The sequence below is a fragment of the Talpa occidentalis genome, unplaced genomic scaffold, assembly GCF_014898055.3.
Source record: "Talpa occidentalis isolate TD23 unplaced genomic scaffold, MPIMG_talOcc4v2.1, whole genome shotgun sequence".
NCBI lineage: Eukaryota > Metazoa > Chordata > Mammalia > Eulipotyphla > Talpidae > Talpa > Talpa occidentalis.
The window spans coordinates 114,819,170-114,844,552 of NW_026555331.1; the positions used below are offsets into that span (position 1 = coordinate 114,819,170).

The 25,383-nt window shown below is 34.9% G+C and overlaps 1 protein-coding gene across 6 annotated transcripts in view; it reads left to right on the forward strand.

Annotated features, from left to right (window-relative positions):
* Positions 1-25,383, forward strand: part of SEMA3A (semaphorin 3A) — a 691,723-nt gene that overhangs the window by 492,239 nt on the left and 174,101 nt on the right. For 4 of the 6 annotated variants that reach the window (XM_054692483.1, XM_054692485.1, XM_054692484.1 and 1 more), the window contains one exon: positions 7,332-7,525. In XM_054692483.1, coding sequence (XP_054548458.1) covers positions 7,414-7,525 — 112 coding nt within the window. In that variant the 5' untranslated portion in view covers positions 7,332-7,413. The other 2 variants (XM_037510793.2, XM_054692487.1) reach the window with 2 other exon arrangements.

A 25,383-nucleotide genomic window follows, 5' to 3' on the forward strand; every position in this document is an offset into this window, starting at 1 on the left:
TAAATTGGTTATGGGGAATGGATATTATTATTTTCAAAAAATAGCAATTTGTTTTGAAAGTCACAGTGTTTGACACCTAAGCAATTCTCAAAAATCTTTTGAATGAATGCATAAATAGAAAATAATAAATATAATAAGTAAAATGTTTCCAGTGGTGACTGTATGTGAATTTAAAGAAAGTATATTTAAAATTGACACTCTGGAACCAAATTAAGTGTGCTGAGTTACCTACAGTAGCAAGCACCCACAAACTCTTGTTACCAGCCCACAAAATAGACTATTGTACTTAGTTTGATTCATTAAAATTCAGTTTTCTTATTTCTCTAAATATTTTTATTTTGATCTGTGTTGAAATCAATTTCATAGCATCATTAAATCAGCAGTGGTTATATAATGTCAACATGAGACCACCAAACTCTCCAAGTCTATAAAAAAATTCAAATTCCTTTCTACAAAACTTACACAGTGAAAAATACACTCATTATTTGCAATATCTTAACTCAGAAATTGACTAGATTTTCCCTTATATATAATTGGCATATTAGTACATAATTGCTAACACTTTCATTTAGGTAAGAGTTTAAGCCTGTATGAGAATCCAGACTGAGATAGTGGACATTATTTTTATGCACTCAAGGATTTTTATAAATTTTTGTCTGATGTTTGGATATTTAAAGTTTTTTTTGTTGTCAAAGCTATGTACCAACTTTTACAAAAAACAAGCACAGTAATAGTTATTGTCAAGGAAGTCCTCAATCAAACCGTTTTTAACTTGGATATGTAATTTAAGAAGATGCAAGGCAGAATCTATTGAATGCTCCTTCACTGATCAGCGATACAGCAGGCATGAGAAAATGAATTTATGTTGATTGATTTTCAAAGAGATTAATTCTATGGATATGTCCTGAGCAAAAATGGGAAGGACTTTTTTCTTCACATATTATTTATTAATAATAGAAAATACTGTAACCATCGAACAAGGTATGTCCTAATCTCTTCCATGAGGTGACAGCTGCTCCTGTAGCTGAGTAAGTGACATGAAACCTGGCTTATAATTCTTACCCCATCCCCCATGCCACAAAAGAAAAAACGGGGGTGGGGAAGACATGACCAGATGATATTTAACACTTGAGACTATACAAAATAGAAAATAATTGAAGTCTTTTTTCTCTAACTCTTGCTATTTGGAGAAACGATCCCTGAAAAGCAGAATGCACTGAGTTTTTGAGTCACCATCCACCTAACAGTTGGCTTTGCCATTCTAATGAACCCCTTTTAGTAGCTTTAATTTTAGGTTCAACATTTCTTTTCCCTATTGTTATCAGTTTTAAACACTTAAAATATACTTTTTAAAGAGGAAAAAGGCTGCTTGTGAGAACATAAAGATTTTAGCAAATTTACATTTGAGGTGTAACATTCTTTTCAGAGGATAACAAAGGGGAAATATATACATCTGCATCGCCTGATTCAGATGTAAAGTAATCCCTTAAACAATATCGCCTAGCTTCTTCACTTTATTTACTTACTATAGATCTGCTTATTTATTTATTCGTTGAGAAGATGGGTGATATGCCTTCACTGAAACAGATAACTAATAACTTCAAATTCTGAAACACTCAACAGCCAACCTGCTCATTTCATTTGTATTCCACAGACGCCTCATTTTTTCCTCCTCACTGCCTAGCCTGTACTGATCAGTATTAACAATGGGATTTTTGTCTCACTTGAAAACTTTCTTGTTCCATTTCAGTTGAGGTGGAGACACTCTCATTTAGGAAAAAAAAAAAGCAGGTATTTTCAGAGTTTTATTGTTTTTCAATATATTGATATTCAGAAGCACTTCATTCACTTATCAGATAATCTAATAAAGAAGTTGTAGTGACAGCAAGCTTATTAAATAGAAAAGGAATAGTCCAATGTTTAGAGCATTTTGAAATATTAAAAAAATGTGATGATTTGAGAAGTTGAAAGAAAGAAACTGGAGAAGTGATAACTCATGTGCCTATAATTGGAGTTTAGCCACTTTTGGCAACTTGGATACAACCCATACAACATTTTATGCATCTCTGTTTTTGTTGCTCTCTTCCACCCCTCATTCAAACTTATAACCTAAGAAAACATACCTACCAGCCCCACAGATCAAATTCTCAAGGAAAGAGAAGCAACTTGCTCACCTTATCACTAAACTTGATCTGTAATTTCAACAGCCTTTGTTTCAAGTTTGTTAAAAATCTCCAGTCACAAATAATGTGTGGGCCAGTTTCTAGTCTCCTTCTATACTGATTTAACATTTATCACTTCAATTCATTTGGGGGGAAAAGGAGACCTTTATCTTGAGTCCTTGTGTCATGGACATTGTTGTCAAAAGAGAATATATGCAACTTTTTTTTTTCAAACTGTTATAGAATCAATCCAGAGGAAAGATGAGCTTGTTTTACAGAAATCTCTATTTTGGTGGAGGGAGGAGGGAAAGGCAAGAGTTAATGCTTCCCTAGAGACTGAATTCCCATTGCATTTTACCAATTCCTCCTTTAACTCATGCTTTTACATGTTGCTTATACTTAGAACATTCAAAAGGGTCAGAATGTGAAAAGTTTAACTTAATTTCTGAAATACTGCTTTTAACCTGCCACCCCCACTTCTTAGCCACTACCATAGTAGTTCCTAAATAGCTATCATTTTTGGCTAGAACAAATAATACATCAACTACTTAGTTTTCCCAATTAATAGGATATCTTCTGACCTTCTAAAGAATGTTTTCACCCACACGATTTCTTTTTCAGGAAAAAAAAAAGGTTCAGATTCCCTGTACCAGAAAAACCCTCATTAAAAATGAATTTTCAACATGAGATGTCAAAGCAAGGGCAAATGTTCCACTATCGTACTTGATATAATTCTGTTGATCACAGACCTTTCTCATATATTCATGAAGCATTCCCTTGAAGAAAAAAAAACAGGAAATAGCAGATGTTGGATGGAAACTAATATAGGTTTGTTGTTATTTACTTAATTAGATAGCACCTTGAGAAGGGTACTGAAATTTGCCTGTTTTTAGTAATGGTTTTCTTCCAATATACTCACTTTGAAATTCTTAATTCAGTCATTTATCATAGAGAGGTAATCTTCCGTTGGTACTGTTATAGGACAGGGAGAGGGTCAGCCCAAACCCTGCCCTGCCTTTCTACATGGGTTCTGCCAGCCGCATCTCTTTAATGGGAAGGAACTTTATCTAACCAGGAAAGGCAAAGAGTCTAGTGAAAACAGGGATAGAGGAAAATTCTACATCTTCCTGGGGGACCCACAGAGGCACAATATTTGCCAACGAGGTATACAATAAATTTCAAGTACTCCTGATCCACTAACTCTTTTATATACGTCTAAACTGTATTTCTCCTTTTTATTCTTTTATACGCATACATTTTTTAATGCACATATATCTTTTATTTCTTCTTGCGCATGTTTCCACAACCACCCACAGAAAGATTCAGGATATATAATCTGGTGAAGCACTTGGAATATTACCTCAAGAACTAGAGTAATGTATGCTCTTAAATTACAATGTTTATTGTCATCACAATTTGTTTCATAATAAATAACAAAATACAGAGTAGACATTTAAAATATATACACATTGGTTTTATCTACTACCTGAAAAGGTCAAAAACATATTTCCAGTGAAGAAATGATTTACTATGTATCTTCTATTACTCTATGGTATAGCAAGAGTTAACCAACCTGTTGTGAAGTGGAAAGTGTCGTTTCTCTAGAAAATCAAGCACGCCACCCAGAAAACTGTCACTCTTAGTTTTATACTTGAAAGTCTTTGTAATCCATCTCAATATGGAGTAGGGTGAGGCTAAAAACTACTGATTTATTTGACAGAAATGTATACAACAGCATGATCATCATATTAAGCACCTGCTCAAATTTGACACTGTAATAAGAGTTAATCACAACTGAAAGCTTGAAATTTAAGAAGATAGTAGGAACTCAGTTGCAAGTAGTTAATTATATACTGTGATTAGATTGTGGATGAGAAAATAATTGAAAATAGACTGCTTTGAAAAAAGAAAGAAAGTTATTCACTCTATTTTAAGCAAAATTCAGTGTTAAAAGGTTCAGATAATATTTCTGACTTTTAAAAAGTAGTATATGATGTAGTAAAATCAGTTGGCTAAGGTAGCAAATAGCACAGACTTGATTGCATCAGTGGTTAGGCCACATATTGTTAGAGTAGGGAGTGATGTTCCTTGTGGGGCTGGGGGAAGGAGGAGGGCAAAATCTACCATTGACACATGTAGTCATATTCTGACCAAGGCCCACCCCTGCCTTCCTCTGTCTCAGTTGTTATCCCTAACATGTTTGGGGGATTAAGAAAAATTTGAAAATGATTTTATTTAACCCTACCCAAAGTCAATTGGGAAAGCAGTAAAAATATAAAATTGTAAATACTATCTTTAGTACCTTAGGGTTGTAATTTCTTCTTCTTATATTAAATTACAGTTAAAATATCTATGTGTGGCTTCAATTTCCTACAATTTTATAATTTAATTAGTTTAAGACAATTATGCTTGCCTAAGAAAACTTAATATTTCACATTTTTAAATAGAAGAAATCTATAGAAAAGAAATGTAAATGTGAATTTGTTGAACTTTCAAACCTCTGAAAAGATCCAAAAATCATGAAAAATTTGGGTAGTTAAAATATATCAAATATAAATATAAAAGTTTTTTTTTTATTATTATGTGTCTGTGTATATAAACATAGGGGTGTCTGTGCTACTAAATTCCTGGCTTCAACATCAAATTATTTGTTTTCCAGAATGAAATAACTGTGTCCTGATTTTGTGGTTCAAAATCCAGATTGAATTTCTTTCTTCCCCATGGAGTCAATTCTGACTTCTTTTATCTGAATTTTACCTACAACCTTTTATTTTTCCTGGAACACATCAAAATGTTTCAGGATTAGACATTACGCAAGTGTAATGGATACATTTCTAAATTTGCTTATCCTGTTTAGTTTAGACAAATATAAACTTGCTCTCCTACTTAGGTAACAAGAGCTAGAGGGGAAAAAAAGAAATATTTAAAGACATTTTAATATATATTAATGAAAACATTGCAACTATTTAAAGTATTCAAACAAATTATATGTGATATTTCAATAGGATAATTCATTAGTCCAATCCTTTAGGTAATCCCAAAGTGACATGAATTCCTCTGCAGAATGAATGTCTATAGAGAATAATCCATGGAAGAAAGACAAGCCTCTTGTCATTTGTAGCCTTAATCCATTGCCTAGAGCGTGAAAAGTGCTCAGGATAACAAGTGTGGGAATCAGTAAAATCAACATTATTTCGGATTGTATTTTCTTAACAATACTGACTGATCAGTAGGCTGTGGAAACTGACAAATACAATAAGGTCTGTTTGATGAATCAATCTAGTGGAGTAGAGTGGGGACCCTTCTTCCCTGCCCCCACCCCCCCTCCTTTAATCCTCTTCCTCCTTTCCTAATCCTCCCTCCTCCACCTCCACTCACACAAACACCCAATAGGGGGAGGGGGTGAGAGAGCAGAGACAGAGACAGAGAGACACAGAAGTTGTTGCTCTGTTGGTTAGTAGACATTAAGTAATGAAAGTTTCAGTGACGGTACTCTTAGATCATTTTTGTAAGTATAGTAAACACCTTTCAGAAAGTGTTGATGTTTTTAGTTGCCAGACTCTCTCCTTTCAGCTGAGAAATGTCCATGTTACTGAAGTAGTGTTCTCTCTTCTCTATTTCACGCGTGTCAGTTATACGTGAGGTGGGAGTCTGCTGCAGATGTAGAGCAGAACCAGTGGAGGAGTAAAGAAGTCCTGTCCTATTAACTTTTATAAATCACCATGAAAATAGCAGGATATTAGCTTTGGAGAAAATGGAGAGAAAAATGGAAGAGGGAGTTTAAAAGTGAACAATGATGTCAAAATAAATTTAAAAAAAGAAAAATGAAGAGGGAATTCAAACACCTCTAGCAACATGCCTATTTGGGAATGAACTGATGGTGTGTGTGACTGCCTGAATTCCTATATATGTGTCCCGAGAAAATTTCGCAACCCTTCACCAACTCATGGAGACACAGAGCTAGGCTCTTTATGTTGGTCCTTGATACTCAGTAGGGACTTTTGTGAACTTTGTCATCTTCCTCTGCCCTGTCAACCAAACTGAGGAAGTGACTTTAATTAATGAGATGTGATGCATTCAAAATGTTAGCCAAAACATTCCAGAAGCTAGAAAACCATAGATGTTTTTAAATTCTGAGTATCCTTTTGAGAATCCCTTGTTGTAATTTATAATTCTCAGTGGACCTATATTTGTCTTGAACTGATTGTTGAAATGGGCTTTACTAGGAATTTCTTCTCTGAAATTGCAGTGGGGCGGGGGAAGGGAGCGGTTGAGCCAAGAGGGTTTGTTGGGAGGAGGAAATGATCTCTAACAAGGCTTTAAAACCTTCAGTGGTTAAAGTTATGTTGATGAAAAGGCTCTACATCTCTATGCATGTGTGCATAGATATAAACATATACATACATGTCCACACATAATGCCAAGTTCGGCACAATGACATAATGGGCAGGAGTTGTAAATTATGTAGGTAGCAAAATTCAGATTTTTTAAATCAAAATTGCACCTACAAATGGCTATAAAACAACGCTTGCCTTGGGAAGTAAATTTATAGCTACATGCCTTTCACAGGCACGCTGGAGGGTTCTGCTCCCGGCTCTAATCTCTACGAGATGTTTTTTGCATGTGTTGTGTGACAGGAGGGAAGGGGAGTGGGTTGAGCTTGCCTGTTCTCCCATTGTCAGCCAGTCTAGTGAGTGTTGGGAAAACCTGTCTGTGGGATCTTGTGTCATCTCTCTCTACATGTGTACAGGAAAAGTCCGCGCTGCTCAAGGTTCCTCTCTCTCTCTCTCTCTCTCTCTCTCTCTCTCTCTCTCTCTCTCTCTCTCTCTCTCCCTCTCTTTCTCTGTTTCCCTTTCATTCTGCTTCCCCGGAGCCGAATGAAGCAGAGAGCAGGATTAGAGTCTGCCACCGGCTATCAGAAGAGCCTAGATAAAAGGAACTGCTTCTTAAGCACCACTGCAGCAGCCCTTGTTAATTTTTTTTCTTCGCACACAACAGTTGTGCCTCATTATCCGGTGCCTGGCTCGATTTTTTTTTTTTTCTTTTTGGAGGGTTTGAAGTTTCTGTGCTTCAGTGACTGTTACAGAAGAAGAGGTGTTAGTGTTGCCTTGAGGTCTTGATTGTCTGCATTTATGAATGAAACTGACCTAAATCACCTGTTACCTCCAGTTTCCAGATTGTTTGAACTTCTCTGGCCGCACAATACAGGAGGGAAGACTGAAGCAGCATAGGGACTCACAGTCTCTGCAGCATGGGCTGGTTCGCTAGGATTGTCTGTCTTTTCTGGGGAGTATTACTTACAGCCAGAGCAAACTATCAAAATGGGAAGAACAATGTGCCAAGGCTGAAATTATCCTACAAAGGTAAGTCTTTATTTTTCTTTTATTTGTCTGGCTTTCCCCTGACCTCTGCCTTTTCATTTCTTGAACTCCCTCCCAACCCAAACCATAAAATCTTTAGTTTAACCTGGGAAACCTATGTGATTCTGTGTGTCTTTCTAAGATGATTTAAGCACTTTTTTTTTTTAAAAGAAAAGCATGTCTTCTGTTTGATATATGACAATTTAAATGCAAACAAAGAACATTTAATCACATTTGCAGAGAAGAGCAGAATGCCCAGTAAATGCTGATCCTCCGTATATGTGATCATATATCCTGCTAGTTTTTCTGACTCTACCTCTATTAAAATATTTTTTAAACCAGTATTGCAAAAATGGTCTCTTTGTAGATGTGCATGCATCCCCTACAATAATTATTATGATAGATTGTATTTTTTTAGTTTTCGACACTAAATGGTTAATCATCATCATGAATATTCAGTTTGTTCAAATCTGACAATCAGATGCTTAACATAAGCAGTAGATCATGGTTTGCCAAGAGAATATAAACTGGAGAGAACAGACTAGTTTTTCCACAGTGTGTTATGATTGTACAAAAGACTGTGTATTTGACTAATTGGTGTAAAGCTAAAGCCTTTGAAATATAATGTTATATGTTTAATTCCATATGTACTTCAGTGAGAATGGAAGAGACATACTTTCTACTTGCACAGCTAGTTGTGTGAACTTCTCAAAAAAGGGGATCAATTTCAGAGAGGAAAAAAAAGCTTTATCACATGGTTGCTAGTACTTTATTTGGTCACAGTTTAATGTGTATGTATATGCTATTTTATGAGGATTTTAAAGAAAATATTTATTCTGCATTTCTTTAAATAGACTTTATGGATATGTGCATTAAGCAATGCTTACATAGATTTCACAGTTACACATATGAATATAGGTGACTTTTAATGGAAGAGAATATTTATATTATGGAGGTATTATTAAAATGGAGTTGAAGATTAAACCGTTTTAACTCAAGTAGTTTTATTCCCTAAGGTGTTGCTTTCTTATTCTCAGATTTCTAGAATTGGGGGTGGAACAGTGAGCAGCTTCAACTATATTCCATATTTAGACTGTAATGTGAGAGAAAATTATTGAAACTATCTGTAGAATTGTCTGTCTACTGTACATTGCTCTTATGCCAGAAAACACTGTTTAATTTTCACATGATGGGAACATCTCTTTCTGAAGGCTGTAGTGTGAATGAGGACCACAAATAGGAAAGAGAGATGCAATTTTCACACTTTGAATTGGAAAATTAAACACCTATTATATGTGTTTATTTGGATTTAATACTTTTTCAATAAAATACATGGAATTGGAAAATAAATATATTTTGGCATAATATTCTCTGGTTATTAAATTGGAGTTGGATTTTAAACTGACAAATATAATTGTAGTTGCACTCATTATGCAATATGAAAAAATAATCATATAGCATGTATTCAGTATCTAATTACATTTTTATTATCTATTTAGTACTTATCTCTAGGATATAGTATTTTGACCTCTGTGTTTTCATCAGTTTTTGCTTTCTTATTTCACTCTTTGAGAGGAGGCTGTCAAATAATTCTTAGGTTGATGGTTCACTTTATCGAAGTTTATATTTCTTATATCTAAGTTTTATGTGCAAGTTCAGTTCTTAAAGATGTGAATGACTTAATGCTATAATTTTCGGATAACAAGTTTGAAAGCATGAAATACATTTTAAAAATCTAGTAGACTTGGGAATACTTGTCTAAGAGCTAAGTAAATTGTAAAATAAAAATAGAGAATTACGCTTATTTATTTGTCAAAATTTTATTTCCATGGTAACACCTTACTCTCCATTATATAGGAGGCATCAGTCCTTTTTCTATATTAAAAGAATAGCATTTAGTTAGAAATCCCCTTTGTTATATAGAAATGCTTTATTCTTGCCTGATGCAGTAAGTTGTGTATATTAACAAGATGTATATGTTTGGCACTGTCTTTATAAACTCTCTTCTAACAATGGCATCCATTAAAGTTATTCTGCTTTGCTTTAAATCACAAACTTCCCTACAGCTAAATAACGATTCTATTGCTATACCTAGAGCTTGGCAATTTGGTAAAATAAGCTGTGAAATGAGCAACAGCAAAGAGAATAAAAGGAATAGCCTGAGCAATTTTTCTTCTGTCATTTTATTGGTCTGTCATTAACTTTTTGTGCCTACATGTACACTTGTTTTGCCAAAGCAAATGCCTGGTAGTCAGTTGTTACTACTTTGTTTCTAAACTATAATGGAGAATTTTTTTTTAGCTACTTCTTTTCCTCCTTAATTAGATGTCAAACATTGTTAAAACATCCATAGCATTGCCCTTAAAAATATTCCAGCATGATTCATGAAGAGTTAAATCCCTGCCAACCCTAATTTCCCATGGTCACTTGTTTTCAAAGATCCACCATTAACTCTCTCATTGCTCAGGTTGCCAAGACAAAGTTTCAGGCAATCACTGTACTTACTTTCTGCTTGTCATCTTGCCTGGTAGGGGATGAGAGAGATTTGATATGTTAAATGAGAAAGAAAAAGAAGTAAGAACAAGAAGGCAGCCTTTGTAGTTGATGTACACACATATCTAATAAGGCACCTCTACTTTCTAGGAAAAATCAATTGAATAGATGTTTTCAGGACCATCTGGAGAAGTGATAATATTAGAAAAATGGGGTATGCTGGCTTTTCCTCTGAACCCTTCTGATTTAGAATCCTTGTGGGGGAAGCAAATGTGAGAACTCTGTAAATCTCAGCAGTCACATACAAATTATCTTCAAGAAACATTTACTCAGAGATACTTTTCCTTAAATATATGTAATAGAGCTAAATGTTGAAATGCTCCTTTTCAAAATTGGTGCACACTGTTTATTTCCCCTACAAAACTAGTCAAATTTCACTTTTCTCATGAAATACCAGAATATCATATAATCTTCCTTTGGAAAGTGTGGTGCAATGAAGACTTCAGAAAAGCCTATGGAAATCACAAGGAAATAAATTAGGTTTGGGGTTTTAAACAAATGACAAATGTTCCATCACCCAGTGTAATAAGCTTTTCCAGGACACTGTGTGCTTCAGTTTTAGTAGAAATCAAAGACACATGCAAGTATAAAGTGGCAGTAATCATGTGAATCCAAAGGTTAAATCAATGCCTTTACCTCACCTTCAGAGGAAGGACTTAAGTGTAAATAACACATAAATACATGGTAGACTTTAAGGCTTTTCATCTTACTTTTCTGTTTTATTTTCTCCCACGTCAAGTTTAATTACTATTAAGAATGAGATTATCAGTTGAATCAAAATTCTCATGGACACCTTTCTGATGCAAGATGATATTTACCTTAAAATTAGGATGCAAAATTTTCAAAAGTTTTCTTATTTGCTAGAGCTAAATACATTATAATTCAAAATTTAATTGACATGAATAATGATTTACTAATTAAACTTGTTAACATCTTTTCAAATATTTTGTTTATTTCTGCCAAAGCAATGTGTAGGTATCTGTATAGGTATAGAAATATACATGTACAAATACATATTCACACACATATACATACATATAAATGACAGCTTCATGTTAATAATAAAAAATCTGTGAATAAAATTGTTATTGGTTTTTAAATAAAATTCTTTATGTATGTATGTGTGTATGTATGTCTTTATAACAGGGTGAGTGTGATTTTGAGTCCCATAACAAATCTTCAAGGATATCTCATGTATTCACATAATAGTAATTTGTCTCATACTGCAAATCTCTTCAGAGTTAATATGGAATTATCTTCCACAGAGCAAAGAAGTTATAAATTCTTTGTAAAATACCATTTTACAATAGTCATCCACATTTGGCATCATGTCCATGACCTGCTGATTCTTATATAACATTGCTTTTTTTCCTCAAATACTATTAACTTTAAAAATCCTATCGATTCTGAAATCTTTAAGTGCACTGAAAACTAGAACTTTTTATTTATCTGTACAATAAATAATCTTGACAAAATAATAAAAAGCAAAATAAAATAAGAGACTCCATCACACATCTTGTGATGAAATGCTGGTCAGATCAAGTGAGGACTGGTAGAAATCTCCCATTCATGACTTCTCTGTATAAAATTGCCAACCAAGATTGGCTTTTGGGATACTATTTTATACAGTTAGAATTTAGCAAGTAAGTAAAAAGCTGAGCCTACCAGATCATCCCATATAAACCTCTAAGCCACCAACTTTGATAATGAGTTTCAGTTATTCTAGCTGAAGTAAGCCTAATTATTGAAGATATAATTGTTCCAATTCTAACATTTTGTGTTGTTTTTCCCCTTATATGAATTATTTCCAAGACTCCACTACTATCAATCATACAAAATATATGAATATTTAGGTAACTAAATCTAACTTTCTCTTGATTTTCTTTTAATTATCACATACAAATCAAACAAAAAAATTAATGTGTGCTATGAGTTTTGCTCAATTATATTTAAATTCCGTATTCAAGAATTAATGCAATTGAAGACTCTTTCAGGAATAAACTTATTTAGACCTAATTAATATGATTGCATATGTTACACTAGCAACAAAAATAAAAGTTAAACTGTTGCTCACAGAGCATAATCTATTATGCTGGGTGTGAATCTATAATTGTATTGGCGATAAATTTTGCTTCATACCTTCAGATGTGTGTTTCAAGTAACAAAGTTACCATGAACTTTAAGTCAGATGTAAGAAATTGTATAGTTTAACTTATCCTAATTTTTCTCATTTAAAATTCAGTGACATATCTATATATCACAGTTCCTAAAAATGCTGGAGAATTTTTAAATGTAATGTCAGGATTATTCTAAATAGAATTTGCACTTGAATTTTTCTAAAATCTTCCAGAGGCATCTGAAATAAAATAAACCTTGAAGTAATTATTAAATGTCTAAAAACATTCATTTACAAAATCATCATATCACATGAAGAGTTATTCATCAATCAATAAGATGTCGCTCTTATCAAACCTTTATAAAAGTCTGTTATTAAATAATCTAATAGTGCAAAATTATAGGGAAAATCTCTGAAACTCTTTCCAATGTCTGAGATTAGTGCATACAGTGAGAGCTTACTTTAAAAAGACCACCAATTGTAAGCATAATTAGAACAAGTGTGAGTCTTGGGATGGGTTTTATCTATTATGACTTCTAAGGTACTATTTAAAGGAATTATCATGATTTGCAGTTCTATGCTTCCACTAATAGGTGGCACTAGTAATTTGTGACAGCTCTTTCATTAGCTTGGAAGTAGGCAGGCTGCTAGGATAAATATACAGTGTAATGTGTGGAGGCCAAGTTTGGAAAAACTGGCATCAGAGTCAGGAGATGTAACATGTACAAAACAGAAGTATTAATGACAGTGAAATTCCTCAAAGATTTTGATGTGTTCTTTGCATGCATTTATTGCTACATTTGACCCTGAAAAAGTAAATGGTTATAAGTAATAAATAATGAATAGTATGTTTCAATTTAAATGGATTTTACATATACAATGATCCATAAAATGTAAAACAATGTAATGAGTTGAATAGTAGTACCAAACAATTAGGATGATATGCAGTTATGTATATATATGTATGTATATATATGGAAATATATACACACACACACACACCCCTAATATACACACATATAGTATTTGAGTCATAAGGTGTATTTAGCAAGAATGAGGCACATTATTGCCACCATTTATAGTTGGTGGCACATTATTGCCACCATTTATAGTTGAAAAGTAGCTAGTTGATAGATTAATATAAAGTTTATAAAATTATATTTGGCATATTTTTTAAAAGAAAGACTCCTTTTGGTTTGTACATTGTTTTAAATTATGATCATAATTAAACATGGAAGAATCAGCAATTTTTGTCTGACACAAATAAGTCTGAATGTCTCCAGTTACTATCTCCTTCTATTGCCAAGACATAAACATCAGTATAAATAGGGAATTCACACACTATTTCCAAACAGTAACAAAGCTGGACTCTGTCAAACCCAGGATAAGAGAATACACAATTTATACTTGAATTAGGGAATGAAGATAAGCAAAAATAAAATTTTGTTGATAAATATGACAAATGATTTGGTCTTAGTATTTTCTACAAGCTTAGGGTAAAACTTAAAAGAACCACAAATTTAAGGAGTCTTGACATCTCCTGACTGAAGTATTAAATCTATGTTTTCAGTTTCCTTTGCTTGGAGAGATATGCATAGGAAACAAGGTTGACCAAATCTTATGGTAACTTAATTTATTGCTGCAATCATAAACATGTCTTAGATAAAATATAACATAGCCTACTTGAGTCTTCATCAACAAACTAAATGAAGCTTAGTTCTATCAAATATGCTAAATGACATCTTTAATCTGAGAAACTACTTATGTGGATCATCTTTGTTTGGCCAGATTGTGAGTTTCTCAAGGCCAGATCCGTATAATTTTTCATCATTATAGTCTCAGTGGTTACTACAGTCATTCATTGTTGAGTGGTTTTATGTTTCATTTGATATACCTTGTTTTTTTAAAAACCAAAGTATACTTTTTATAAATGAGTACAATGCAAAGACACAATAAATCAATGCATTGTGGGTGATTTGTACCTGATAATGTTGAGAAAGTAAATTTAGTCCTCCATTCTAAGCAGGAAGCTATGCACAAAAGGTTTGAGAGAGATGGTGTTTTCCAAAAAACAGTACCCAAACCTATTCCAGGAATGAATCAAAGTGTCTGGTTGTCATTTTATGGCTACAAGTAAGAGATAGGCATACCTAACAATACCTGCATCTGGAAGCCTTAGGAACCAGGCTAAGGGATTGTTTCACTTCTTTGGAAAATACCCTGACTTTCCTTATTATTATGTCTCAGTACACAAGATGGGAAAAAAAGTAAAACTATTCTAAAGCCAAATAGTGGTTAAAGATGAAATGTCTCATCATCATTCTCATTGTATCTAAACCTTTATGTAGAACAAATCAATTGTTCCCCCAAAAAAGTAGAAAATGCAATTGTTTAAAAATTTAAATTGACTATTTTTGTTGTTCACATTTTTGGGGGAATCCTCACTCTGCTCTCTGACAAGCTGCTCAGATTTAACATGTCAGATTTTATATGTCCCTTGTTTTCCCTTATCCTTGATTCCCCTTATCAAGAGAAGCAGTTGGGCTCCCCTGCTCTTCATCCCCAAGTTGGCATCTGTCTTCCCCTGGTGTTTTGTTCTATGAAACCAGAATGCTGGTTTCTTCTTGTTTTTTTAGTTAGTTCCTTTTTTTTTTTTTTTCTGCTTAACTTTATTTTGTTTACCTAGCCAGTTCACTAACAAGTTATGGAAAGATCAAATGCCATTTTATAAATCATATTAGTTTTTATTATGAAAACATGTGTCTCTTGTTTGATGAGTAACAGGTATGAAAGGGTCCCCTTAATTCTGTGTTCCCACTCTATGCTATTTATATCAAAATGCAGGGACACACATCGCATATATTGCACAGCACTTGGTACTTTGTTAACATTCATGATATTTCTAACTCACCTAAGAAAAAATTGGTTTAGAATGAACAGATTATCAAATATTGGAACATTTTATATTGGACAAAGTTAAGGGTTCATAATATTTTACCACCCACACATTGCAGAAAGTCACATTCAGAGTTTTGGTTTAGTGTATCCCCTTGTTCTTGCAGAAATATATATAGATGAAGGACAACAAAAATTAGGTATTAACACATATGTATGTATCCTGAACAAATATAAACAAAGTTACATGTCTTTGTTTTTCTAAATTGTTGGTGGCCCTGGGTTTAAAGAAACAGCCTTAGCCAGCCACTGCAACATGAGTTCAATCCCTGGCCAGGCAGCTAACCCACATGGCACAGTAGACCTCTCCTGTCTCACCCACTGATCCCCTCAGCAGTGGATTTCAGTACATCTGCCTGCCCTGCTCCCCACTCTGTCACTGGTGAATCCTCTCAACCCCTGCACCTCTGGCCTACATTCAGCTCTGGTATGCATAAATAAGTAAATCTTTAAAAATAAATAAATTATATTACAGTTATTTGGGAATTTATGGAAAGTGGAAAGAAGCACTAGGGTATAGATTTTAGGCGAAAGGCCTTGGGGTGAGTATCTCTTCTTGACATCAGGACTTGACTGTTCAGGACTTACTATGATCTTCTCTACCTTAGTGGTTGATTTCTGTAGAGCACCTTTTACTGTACACAGCTGCTGTCTAGCTGGGTTCCCTGTTTCCTCTTAGGCACTGCCACTGCTCTCAGAAGTAGCCAGGATCCCCATTTTGGTGGTTCCTTCATAGAGCCTTCTTGGCATGTTGGTTTGAAGCCATGGTGGTTTAATCTTGGCGCCAAAGACACACACAGTGTGTCCACTCCAACTCTTTCTACCTCCAGAGTGTAGGATAAGAGCAGCCTTCCACATTTCCAGATTTGAAATATATAATTTTTAACTGATTCTAGCCACCCTCTCCACCTGTTTCTCTGGAAATACAAACTCTTCAACCCACATCTTCTTGTTTTATTCAAATAAATCTCTTTTAAATCTACTCTTTTAAAAAAACAAAATCCCATTAATTTTCGCGTAGGTGTCAGGAAAGTTTTCTGGGCCTAAAAAAAATAAAGACCCTTATGTCTCTTCTGGGAAGAGATTAGAAAATTTCCATTTTTAACAGTCTGATTCAAGGAAATTTAAACAAAATAATTTCTTAATTTGACAATTTTATCACTAAATGTTTTTCCTTTTATAGTTATATACCTAATGAGCTACACTAAACATCCTGAATAAAGCAGAGAATGTGGTTGTTATATATTTTACTCTCTCTCCATTTTACATCTATAAAATACTGTGATTAAAGTTTCTCTGCAAACATGTTTCTCCTTGTTTCCAGTTTCAGGGCATATTGTCATTTTGATGTAGTTATTTAGGTGACTGGTATCTTTGCCTTTTCCTCTTTGGCCCACCCCACATCTAGCCAGTCTCACTGTCCTTTGGATTCTATCTCTTGAATCTCTCTCTCAATCCTTTCCTGTTCTCTCCTCCACATTGCCAGGTCCTTATCATCATTACTTGCCCTCCAACGGGCACAGCCGCCTATAATTATTATCTCTTCTCTGTGTCATTACTGGATACAGTTCTTTCTGAAATTCAGTTTTAATTATGCCTTTATTTAAATCTCTACTGACTAAAACCAAAACTCCTTAATTCCTTGAAGAATAATTAACCAAAAGTATTGTAGGGTATGGAGAGATTTGGAGATCCTGTGGTTGTTGAGACATAAGGAAATAAATGTCTGAATAAGGATCATTGTAATGAGAATGAGAAAGAAAGGCTGGAAATGAGATACTGAATGTAAAGCTGGAAATGAGATATATTGAATGTACAGGAAAATTAGGTTTGGCAAATGACTGTATACAGGGAGGATCTGGAGAATGTGAGAATAAGTTTAAATTTCTACAACTGAGAGTAGAAAACAATAGTTAAGAATTACTTAAAAATGCATCTTCACCTTGTAGCTCTAGCCAGACCCCAGTGTAGTAACCCCTTCTCCTTTGTTATAAATGTTATCCTCACCAATAAATATTGACTTGAGGCCCTTGAAGAGGCAGAGAGTTATAAAGCATAATAAGGCCACTGAGCTGAAAGAATTTACTTTTGCGAAAGGGAGAATACCCGGGTCATCAACTTTTAAACATCATTCCTGTCCTTTATCCATTTTCTATTCTCAGTCAAATACAGAGTCTTGTGCACAAAAGAGCCTCATTAAATAACCCCTTAATGAAGAGGTCGAAGGAAGAAGCAGGAACTAGCAAAGGTGAGAACAGACATACAATGGATCTGAGTACAAAACGGAACCCCATGTAATTAAAGGTTTCGAAAGGGAGTGGCAATTAAATATTTGATTGAAAAAAATCACTCCACGTTGCAAAAATTGTTAAATATGGGTAAATGGTGGACCTCCCTGGTGGCACAGGTGTTTGAGCGCAGCACTGTGAAGCTGTCAGCAGCCTCTGCAGTGTGGGTTCCATCCCGGCTGGCTGAGGAGATACCCACATGGCAGACCTCTCCTGTCTCGCCTGCTGCTCCCCTTAGCAGTGTATTTCAGTCAGACTGCCTGTTCTGTTTCCTGCTCTGTCTCTGGTAAATCTTCTCACCCTCCTGTACATTTGGCCTGTACCCCAGTTCTTGTATGCATGAATAAATAAAACTAAAAAAATAAATTAAATAAATAAATATGGGTAAATGGTAGGGGATTTTGGAACAAATGTTCTAGGATTCAAACTTTAGATTTCTACAATAGATGATTAAACTTTTTTAAGTTGATAAAGTTTATAAATGAGCGGCATATGCAAAGCAATCCTTTAGAAATCCAGAAACCTAGAGGTTGACCTTCAGTTATTGAGTCATATCTGAGATACTAAAATAAGATTGTGAAACAAATGGTTACAGTTCAGATTGAACCTCATGTAATGACCTTTTTCTCCTGGGGTACAATGACTTCATATGTGGATATATGGTTTATCCTTCTCTACATAGAGAGATACATTATCACATATCCAGAGAAATGTAAGTCCTATTTAATAAAATTGCAGATGTTTGCATTTTCATAAAATTTTTAAAAATCGAATACTTAATCATTAGTATACAGCACTCTATGTAAATATATTCCATATTGCATACTAATGCCTTCCAGTTTCATAGAGTTAGGCCTGATAATGAAGAATCCTATACACATTTTACACTGTCATAGTGTCACAACTTGGGCAAAGCAAGATCTCAAGAGAAACCTTTCTTTATCCAGCTCACTATATTATGCAAGTTCATCATTCTTTTGATGGATTTATTTCTTTTCTCCTGGGCTGGTGTGCAGGGATTCACCCTGTTGCACTTGAGTCTAACTAGATAAAATTGAAAGCTGTGCTCAGAGCAACTACTCCTAAGACTCCAATTCCCTGTTAGACTCTTACACACTGGCCTGGAGCCAGGGAGTTTCCTATTTTCATTGCATGTTCTTCATATTCAGTAAAGTTTCAGCCTTCTTTTGCTTCCTGAGGTGCCTATTCAGAACAGAATTAAGGTTCCCTTTGCACACTCTAAGAGAGCAGACATCCTCTTTCTATCATTCAACCTCCAAGTCCAGACAACTTCTTGAAAAAAATTTCTAGCATAACAACAAAATGAGACCAAGTGACTGAAAGAAGTTTCTTTCTTGCATGCTTGAAATCACGTAGCAAGACAGAGTCAGTCTCTTGTCCACTATTGTTTCATTAGAAACAAGATTAATACTTATCTGATTGGCTTTGCTCCTTAGCTGTCAAATTCAAGAAAACTCCCTATAACAGTACTTACATCTACAACTATTTAAACATCTGCACATTCATTTTGAAAGAATCTTTTTAGTCTATTTTAAGCACATACCATATAAGGAAGTAAAAGAGTAATGCTATAGTGATTTGTTTCTTTAGTACAAATCTCAATCTATAACATTGAGCCGTATGACATAACACATTATGGGTCCTATTCCCTGACATGGAAGCTCCCTTGTATGTTACACACCACTTTTACTATATAGTTTCTTTCCTTTGTGGAAAAATATAATGGCCGAATGTGTCTAGTGTACTCTGCTTAAAAGTCATTTATTGCCTTTTCATATTTCCAAATGAATTAAATTAGACATTCTTGGAATGTAGAAAATTTTACCACATATTCAACTAAGCAGAAATGTATTCGCTAGCACACATTATTATTATTTATTGTCATTAATAGTAAGACATGCTATATTTGCAGACTTCAAGTACCTGCTTCTTAGTTGATTGAAAATTAATAGTTTTTAGAATTTAGTCCCTGCCACAAAAATTACATGAGAAGAAAAATACTTAGCATAATGGAGAAAGCATGAGATTGACTCTGATGTTTTCTATGTGTGAGGTCTTTGGCATGTTATTTTTTTAATCTTCATTTAACCTTCTTTAATGTGGGACAATAACAACTTCACTATATCTGTTATTGGGGTGACAATATATTTGTGTGATGCCATTCAGTACTAGGTACATAGAAGATATTCATTAACAATTAATTTCTTCAGACAGACTAATAATTACATAGCTTCTAGAGTACAGTTTTGCTCATTCACAGTGTGTGTACATCTGTGCATTCTATAGCTATTTGTTATTTTTTGAATTATATTCTAATACAGATGAACTCTAATTGAAGGGTGCTTCTTTCAAATATATCAGGCATAATTGCATGAATGTCTAAAAACTTAAAATTTGTTGATATCTACTAGCCAGTGACTATGTGATTTTTTTTTTTAAAAGCTAGTGTTGCCAGTAAATAATTAAAAAAAAATAGCTGAGTCAAACATTAGGCCTTTCAGTCCAATACAAGTTGATGTTGACCCATTGCTTGATGGCATTTTAAGTATAATTTCAATGAAATTTGTATGTATATATATATATATATATATATATACACACATATATAAAGTTAATGAAGAGGATGAAAGCATGCCTTACTTTCAGGTCTTGTGGTTCTAAATACTTTCTGAGCCAGGCTAAGCAAGGAAGCACCTGCTTCTTAAGGAAGGGTTGCCTGCGTTGCACAGTCTGTAAGTTCCAATTCAACATGACCCAAAGTCAGTCATTTAATATTTAGTAAAACTAACCAGGAAATGACTAGTTTTATTTGCTTCTGTGCTTACAGAATATCCTCTCAAATGGTGTAATGGTTGCCTTGAATATTATTTTGTTATGACTTGGTCCATGAAGACACAACATCCTTCATGACAACTTAAAGAGTATTGAATCCACATAGGAATTAACACAATATTTCCATTTAATATGTCCCCGAATCTGAATGAAACACTGTAGATATAGTCTGAGACTTTCTGACCATTCTATGAACCACCTGTGATTGCAAATAACCCATTTGCAGGAAAGAGGATATTCAGTCACTCAAGAAAATAAACTTGCAGTCTGAGCTAGTAAATAGAATGAAGAACATATTGAGAGTAACTTAAAGGGGCTTTTGTCTAACAGAAGACACTTGTAAGCCAGACTGGGAAATCTAGACGTCATTAGAAAGGGAGGTGACACTAACCACAGTTGGCTTTTAAAGGATTTTTCTGGAAGGCAGAATTCCTTTGGAAAACACTTTATGTACCAGCATGAGTAAATTTCTAAAGTACTCTAGACAAAGATGAATTTTATTTCATTGTGGCCTTAGCCATATTACAATGCTCATAAACTACTTTACCTTATGCCAGACATGTGGAAGCAATCAGTATATGTAAATGATATGTGAAGGTGAGGTATAGTTTTAGCTTAAAAACTCAGACTGTCTGTGGTTATAAATTATAACCACATCACAAAGAGCAGCTTGCCTTTTAATAGTAACTTAAATGTAAAAATAATCAGTGATGAATTCTTAGAACTGCTAGTGTTTTCTTAGTAAAGTACAATAAGTGTAAAATATAGTGCTACTTGAGGCTGTTACATTATTTTTAGGACACAATATTCAAAGGCAAATATTTTTTACCTTAAGTAATTGTTAAAATGTAAGTAGCTCTAGTTAAATGAAATTATGTCAGTCTTCCTATAAAATGACTTTTACCAAGCATTGTATTTTAGACTGACTAAAGTCATCCTTTATTAAAATAAACAGACCCCTCTTCTTTCCTAATAACATGATATCAATTTGTGTTTTGTCTGTAATATGTTCTTTCTACATATATATTATTTATGTGTATGTATACATATAGATATATACTTTATAGCATTTCATAAATTTTGAACATATAAACCTGAATCAAATCTCCTTGAAAAGGAAATAGACACAATAAAAGTAAATGTTTCCCTTTCTTTAAATTCAAAGCAATGAAACTCTTAGTCTCAATATGATGGTCTGTGCTTCTTTTAAAATATTTTTACCATCTGCTATGTATAAAACCGGATATTAAAATAATAAGGATTCAAGAGTGTAACTAGACACACACACACACATACACAACACAGAAACAACAGAGAAGGGAAAGAAAATAAAACAAAATAAAGCTAAGATAAATACTAAAGCATCATCTTATCATCTCTCAATGGGCAGAAAAAGGCACAAAGTCATATTTTGTTTGACTAATAGTAGGTCTGTTGTACTCCCCATTAGCTTGTTTAAACAAATAAATAAATGCCTCAATTCTTATAATATATTTACTTAAAGGAACCATAAAGCAAATCATTATACTAAGTATCTAAAGAAAATTCACTAGTAATTAAAGAAAAAATAAAGCCTTCATATCTTGTTTCAACATGCCATCCTTCATTCAATAGTAAAGTTCTGGGCCAGGACGTATGAGAAATGAGGGTGGCGGTCAAATTCACAGTTCCTGAGCAGAAGGATCTTACCCTTCAGTATCATCCCAGACTAGCTAGGGTTTAGTACATCATGGGGCTAATGTTTTCAAAAATAAAATTAACCCCAGTCTAGTAGACAAATGCCTGTTAACCATTTGGAGGATATTTCATACAATAAGAGAGGAATGTTAGAAATGTGAGTCAAAAGAATCACAGGGACTAACCGAGCCAAGCAGAGAAGCAGCTAAGCATGCTGGATGTGGAAAATTCTGGGAAAGAAACTTTTCAACTCAGATGTGCATGGGGCGGGGGGGCGAGGGGGCGGTGACTCTTGTCATTATTATTGCTGTAATTTGATGTAGAATCTAGTGCAACTGGTTACACTTGATATATAGTTCTTTTTTATTGTGTTCTTGCTTCTTTAAATATTCTCTTTCTCATCGAGGAAATGTTCTTTTAAAAGTTTTTATCAAATGGACAAAAGTATGACGGTATACCAATTGCAGTAATGACTTAAGGTGCACATCAAAGAGTTTTTAGGAAGGAATGGGGGTGACAGGAAGAGCAAATAACATTCTAGGTAGTGTAAGTAAGTAACAAACAGGAGAAAGTGTCAGTAGCATGTCATGAAATGTTTAGTATTTTAGTTTGTGTAGGAATATTTAAGAAAAACATAAGAAGCAAGCTCAAGTACTAATTAGAAATCGATGGGCAGGCAGCTTTTCTAAGCACACATTACATGGCATGAAGGAAGTATTCAAAAAGTGTCCCTCATTAATCCTTCAGATTCCAGTTGGATAGCATTGGTTCATAACACTATATATTATTCAGAAATATGGAATCCCACCCCAGTAGATGTATGCTACATTACTCCTACCACCAAGGCACCCATAGGCCTCTACCATAGTCCATTGTGTGTATTTGAGTACAAACTAGGTGCAAGCCTAGAACACAATCTAATTGGAATCAATAGAACATAGTAGTTATGAAGATAATTTTAGGTGCCTCCATGGTGGTGCAGTGGTTAAAATCTCAGTTCTTTCATGCTATTGCCAGCCACTGCAATATGAGTCCGATCCCCGGCAGGCCAGGGAGCTAACCCACAAGGCGCAGCAGACCGCTCCTGTTTCTCCCGCTGCTCCCCTCAGCAGTGTATTTTAGTAGATCTGCCTGTTCGCTCCCCACTCTTGTCTCTGGTGAATCCTCTCACCCTCCACACTTCTGGCCTGTACCCCAGTTCTTGTATGCATAAATAAATAAAAATAAATCATAAAAAAACATAATTTTAGTAAGCAGAGATATTTAAGCTCAGATCTGACACATTGCCATGGGACAATATACTGTAAACGTCAATGTTTATTTGTAAGGTGGGGACAATAAAAGATCTACCCTTTTGGATGGTTCTATGGATTACATGAGGCTTGGATGGCACCTTTTGTAAGACTATTATTTATAAATGACTCACCAAGAACACTAAGCAAGTTATTTGACATGGTGAGTGCCCAGGCAGTATTAGACATTAATAAAAAATATTAGAATGGGTCATAGTGATAAACATGCAGTAGAGATAACTCTAATGGAAAAGCAAAAGAGGCATTTTTCACAGAGAAGTGAAATAAGACCCAAGAAGGGAGGGGAGGGTACCAGTAAGATAAATTAATAGTTGGAGTAATGTTTGTACACAATTAGATGAATACATATGCTATGTGGGGTTGGGGAATAATATGACTATCTTTTTGGATGTATTGTATTAATCAAAAGTTTGAATAAATAGTTTAAGACAATCTGGCTACACTTGGTGATAGAGATGTTAATTATTGTATTTGACTCTCTATTCTTTCCTCTGCCTTCTGAAAAAAACTGATAAGCAGTGAGTAGGCCAAGATATATAAAAATTGAAATTGAAAGAGCAAAGCAGATAAGATAACCCAGTAGTTAGAACTAACAATAAAGTTGGTTGCTAAGATGACCTTCTCAGAAGTTTATGAAGACAATTGAAGGGATTGGAGCAATCAGATCACAAGAATGGGATCCAGTCCAGGGGAGGAAGTAGATGTTGTGAGGTGGGGCTGGAGAAAAGAAAAATTTATGTAAGAATGCATTATTGGTTAACACTTTCTCTTACATCACTTGTTCTTTTGAGACAGGAAATGACTCTAACTCACAAAATTATTTGTATTTTATAAAGGATATTGACTTGTAAGACAATAATAACTAATTGGGTTCTTTCCTGAATATTCTTTTTTTTAAAAAACTTTTTTTTAAAAGATTTATTTATTTATTTATTTATACAAGCACGGGGTACAGTCAGTCAGAAGCGCGGGAGGGCGAGAGAATTCACCAGAGCGGGGAGCAGAGCAGGCAGAAGGACCGAAGTACACTGCTGAGGGGAGCAGCGGGCGGCAGGAGAGGTCTGCACGCCATGTGGGACCCTCCCCCGGTGGCCGGGGAGCAGCCGGGGATCGAACCGGCGCTGCAGAGGCCCTGGCAGCCTCGCAACCCAGCGCTCAACCGCTGTGCCACCGGGGAGGCCCCTAAAACTTTTTTTTAAACATTTATTTTATTTATATAAGCACTGGGTACAGTCAGAAGTGCGGGAGGGTGAGAGAATTCACCAGAGCTAGAGTAGGGAACAAAACGGGCTGACTGACGAAATACACTGCTGCGGGGAGCAGCGGCAGGAGAGGTCTGTCACGCCATGTGGTACCCTTGCCGGTGGTCTGGGATCGAACTGGCTCTGGAGAGGCTGCGGGCAGCTTTGCAGCCTAGCACTCAACGGCTGCACCACTAGGGGAGGCCTTTTCCTGAATATTCTTTATAAAAAGTGTACATGAGCTATATGATGAATAGCACAGTAAAAAATTAAGTTATTATGAAATAATAACATGTTCCCAAAATCTTACTATGTTTTAATTATTATTGAAATTGTACCTGACAATAGAGGTACCTTTTATATATTTATTTTTTAAATTAATGAACCATCATTGTTTTATATCTTTGTTAATATATTTTTTAAGATTCATTTATTTATGCATACAAGAACTGGGGCACAGGCCAGAGGTGCAATGGTGCGGGGTGGGGAGGAAGTGAGAGGATTCACCAGAGACAGTGTGGGGAGCAGAACAGGCAGATCGACTGAAATACACTGCTGAGGGGAGCAGCGGGCAAGTCAGGAGAGGTCTGCTGTGCCATGTGGGTAGCTCCCTGGCTGACCAGGGATTGAGTTCCTGCTGCAGAGGCTGTGGACAGCTTCACAGTGCTGTGCTTAACCACTTACCACCAGGGAGGCCCCCTTTGTTAATATTTTGATAATGTAGAACTTCTCCCCTCTGTTGTGGCCATCATAGCTCACCCACCATCAAAGTGCCCTCATCCTCCACCACAGTCTAGTGTGCTCCCTTTTCCACTACCTCCCCCATTCTCATTCCTCTCTCTCTCCCTCCTGGTGCCTTTCAGCT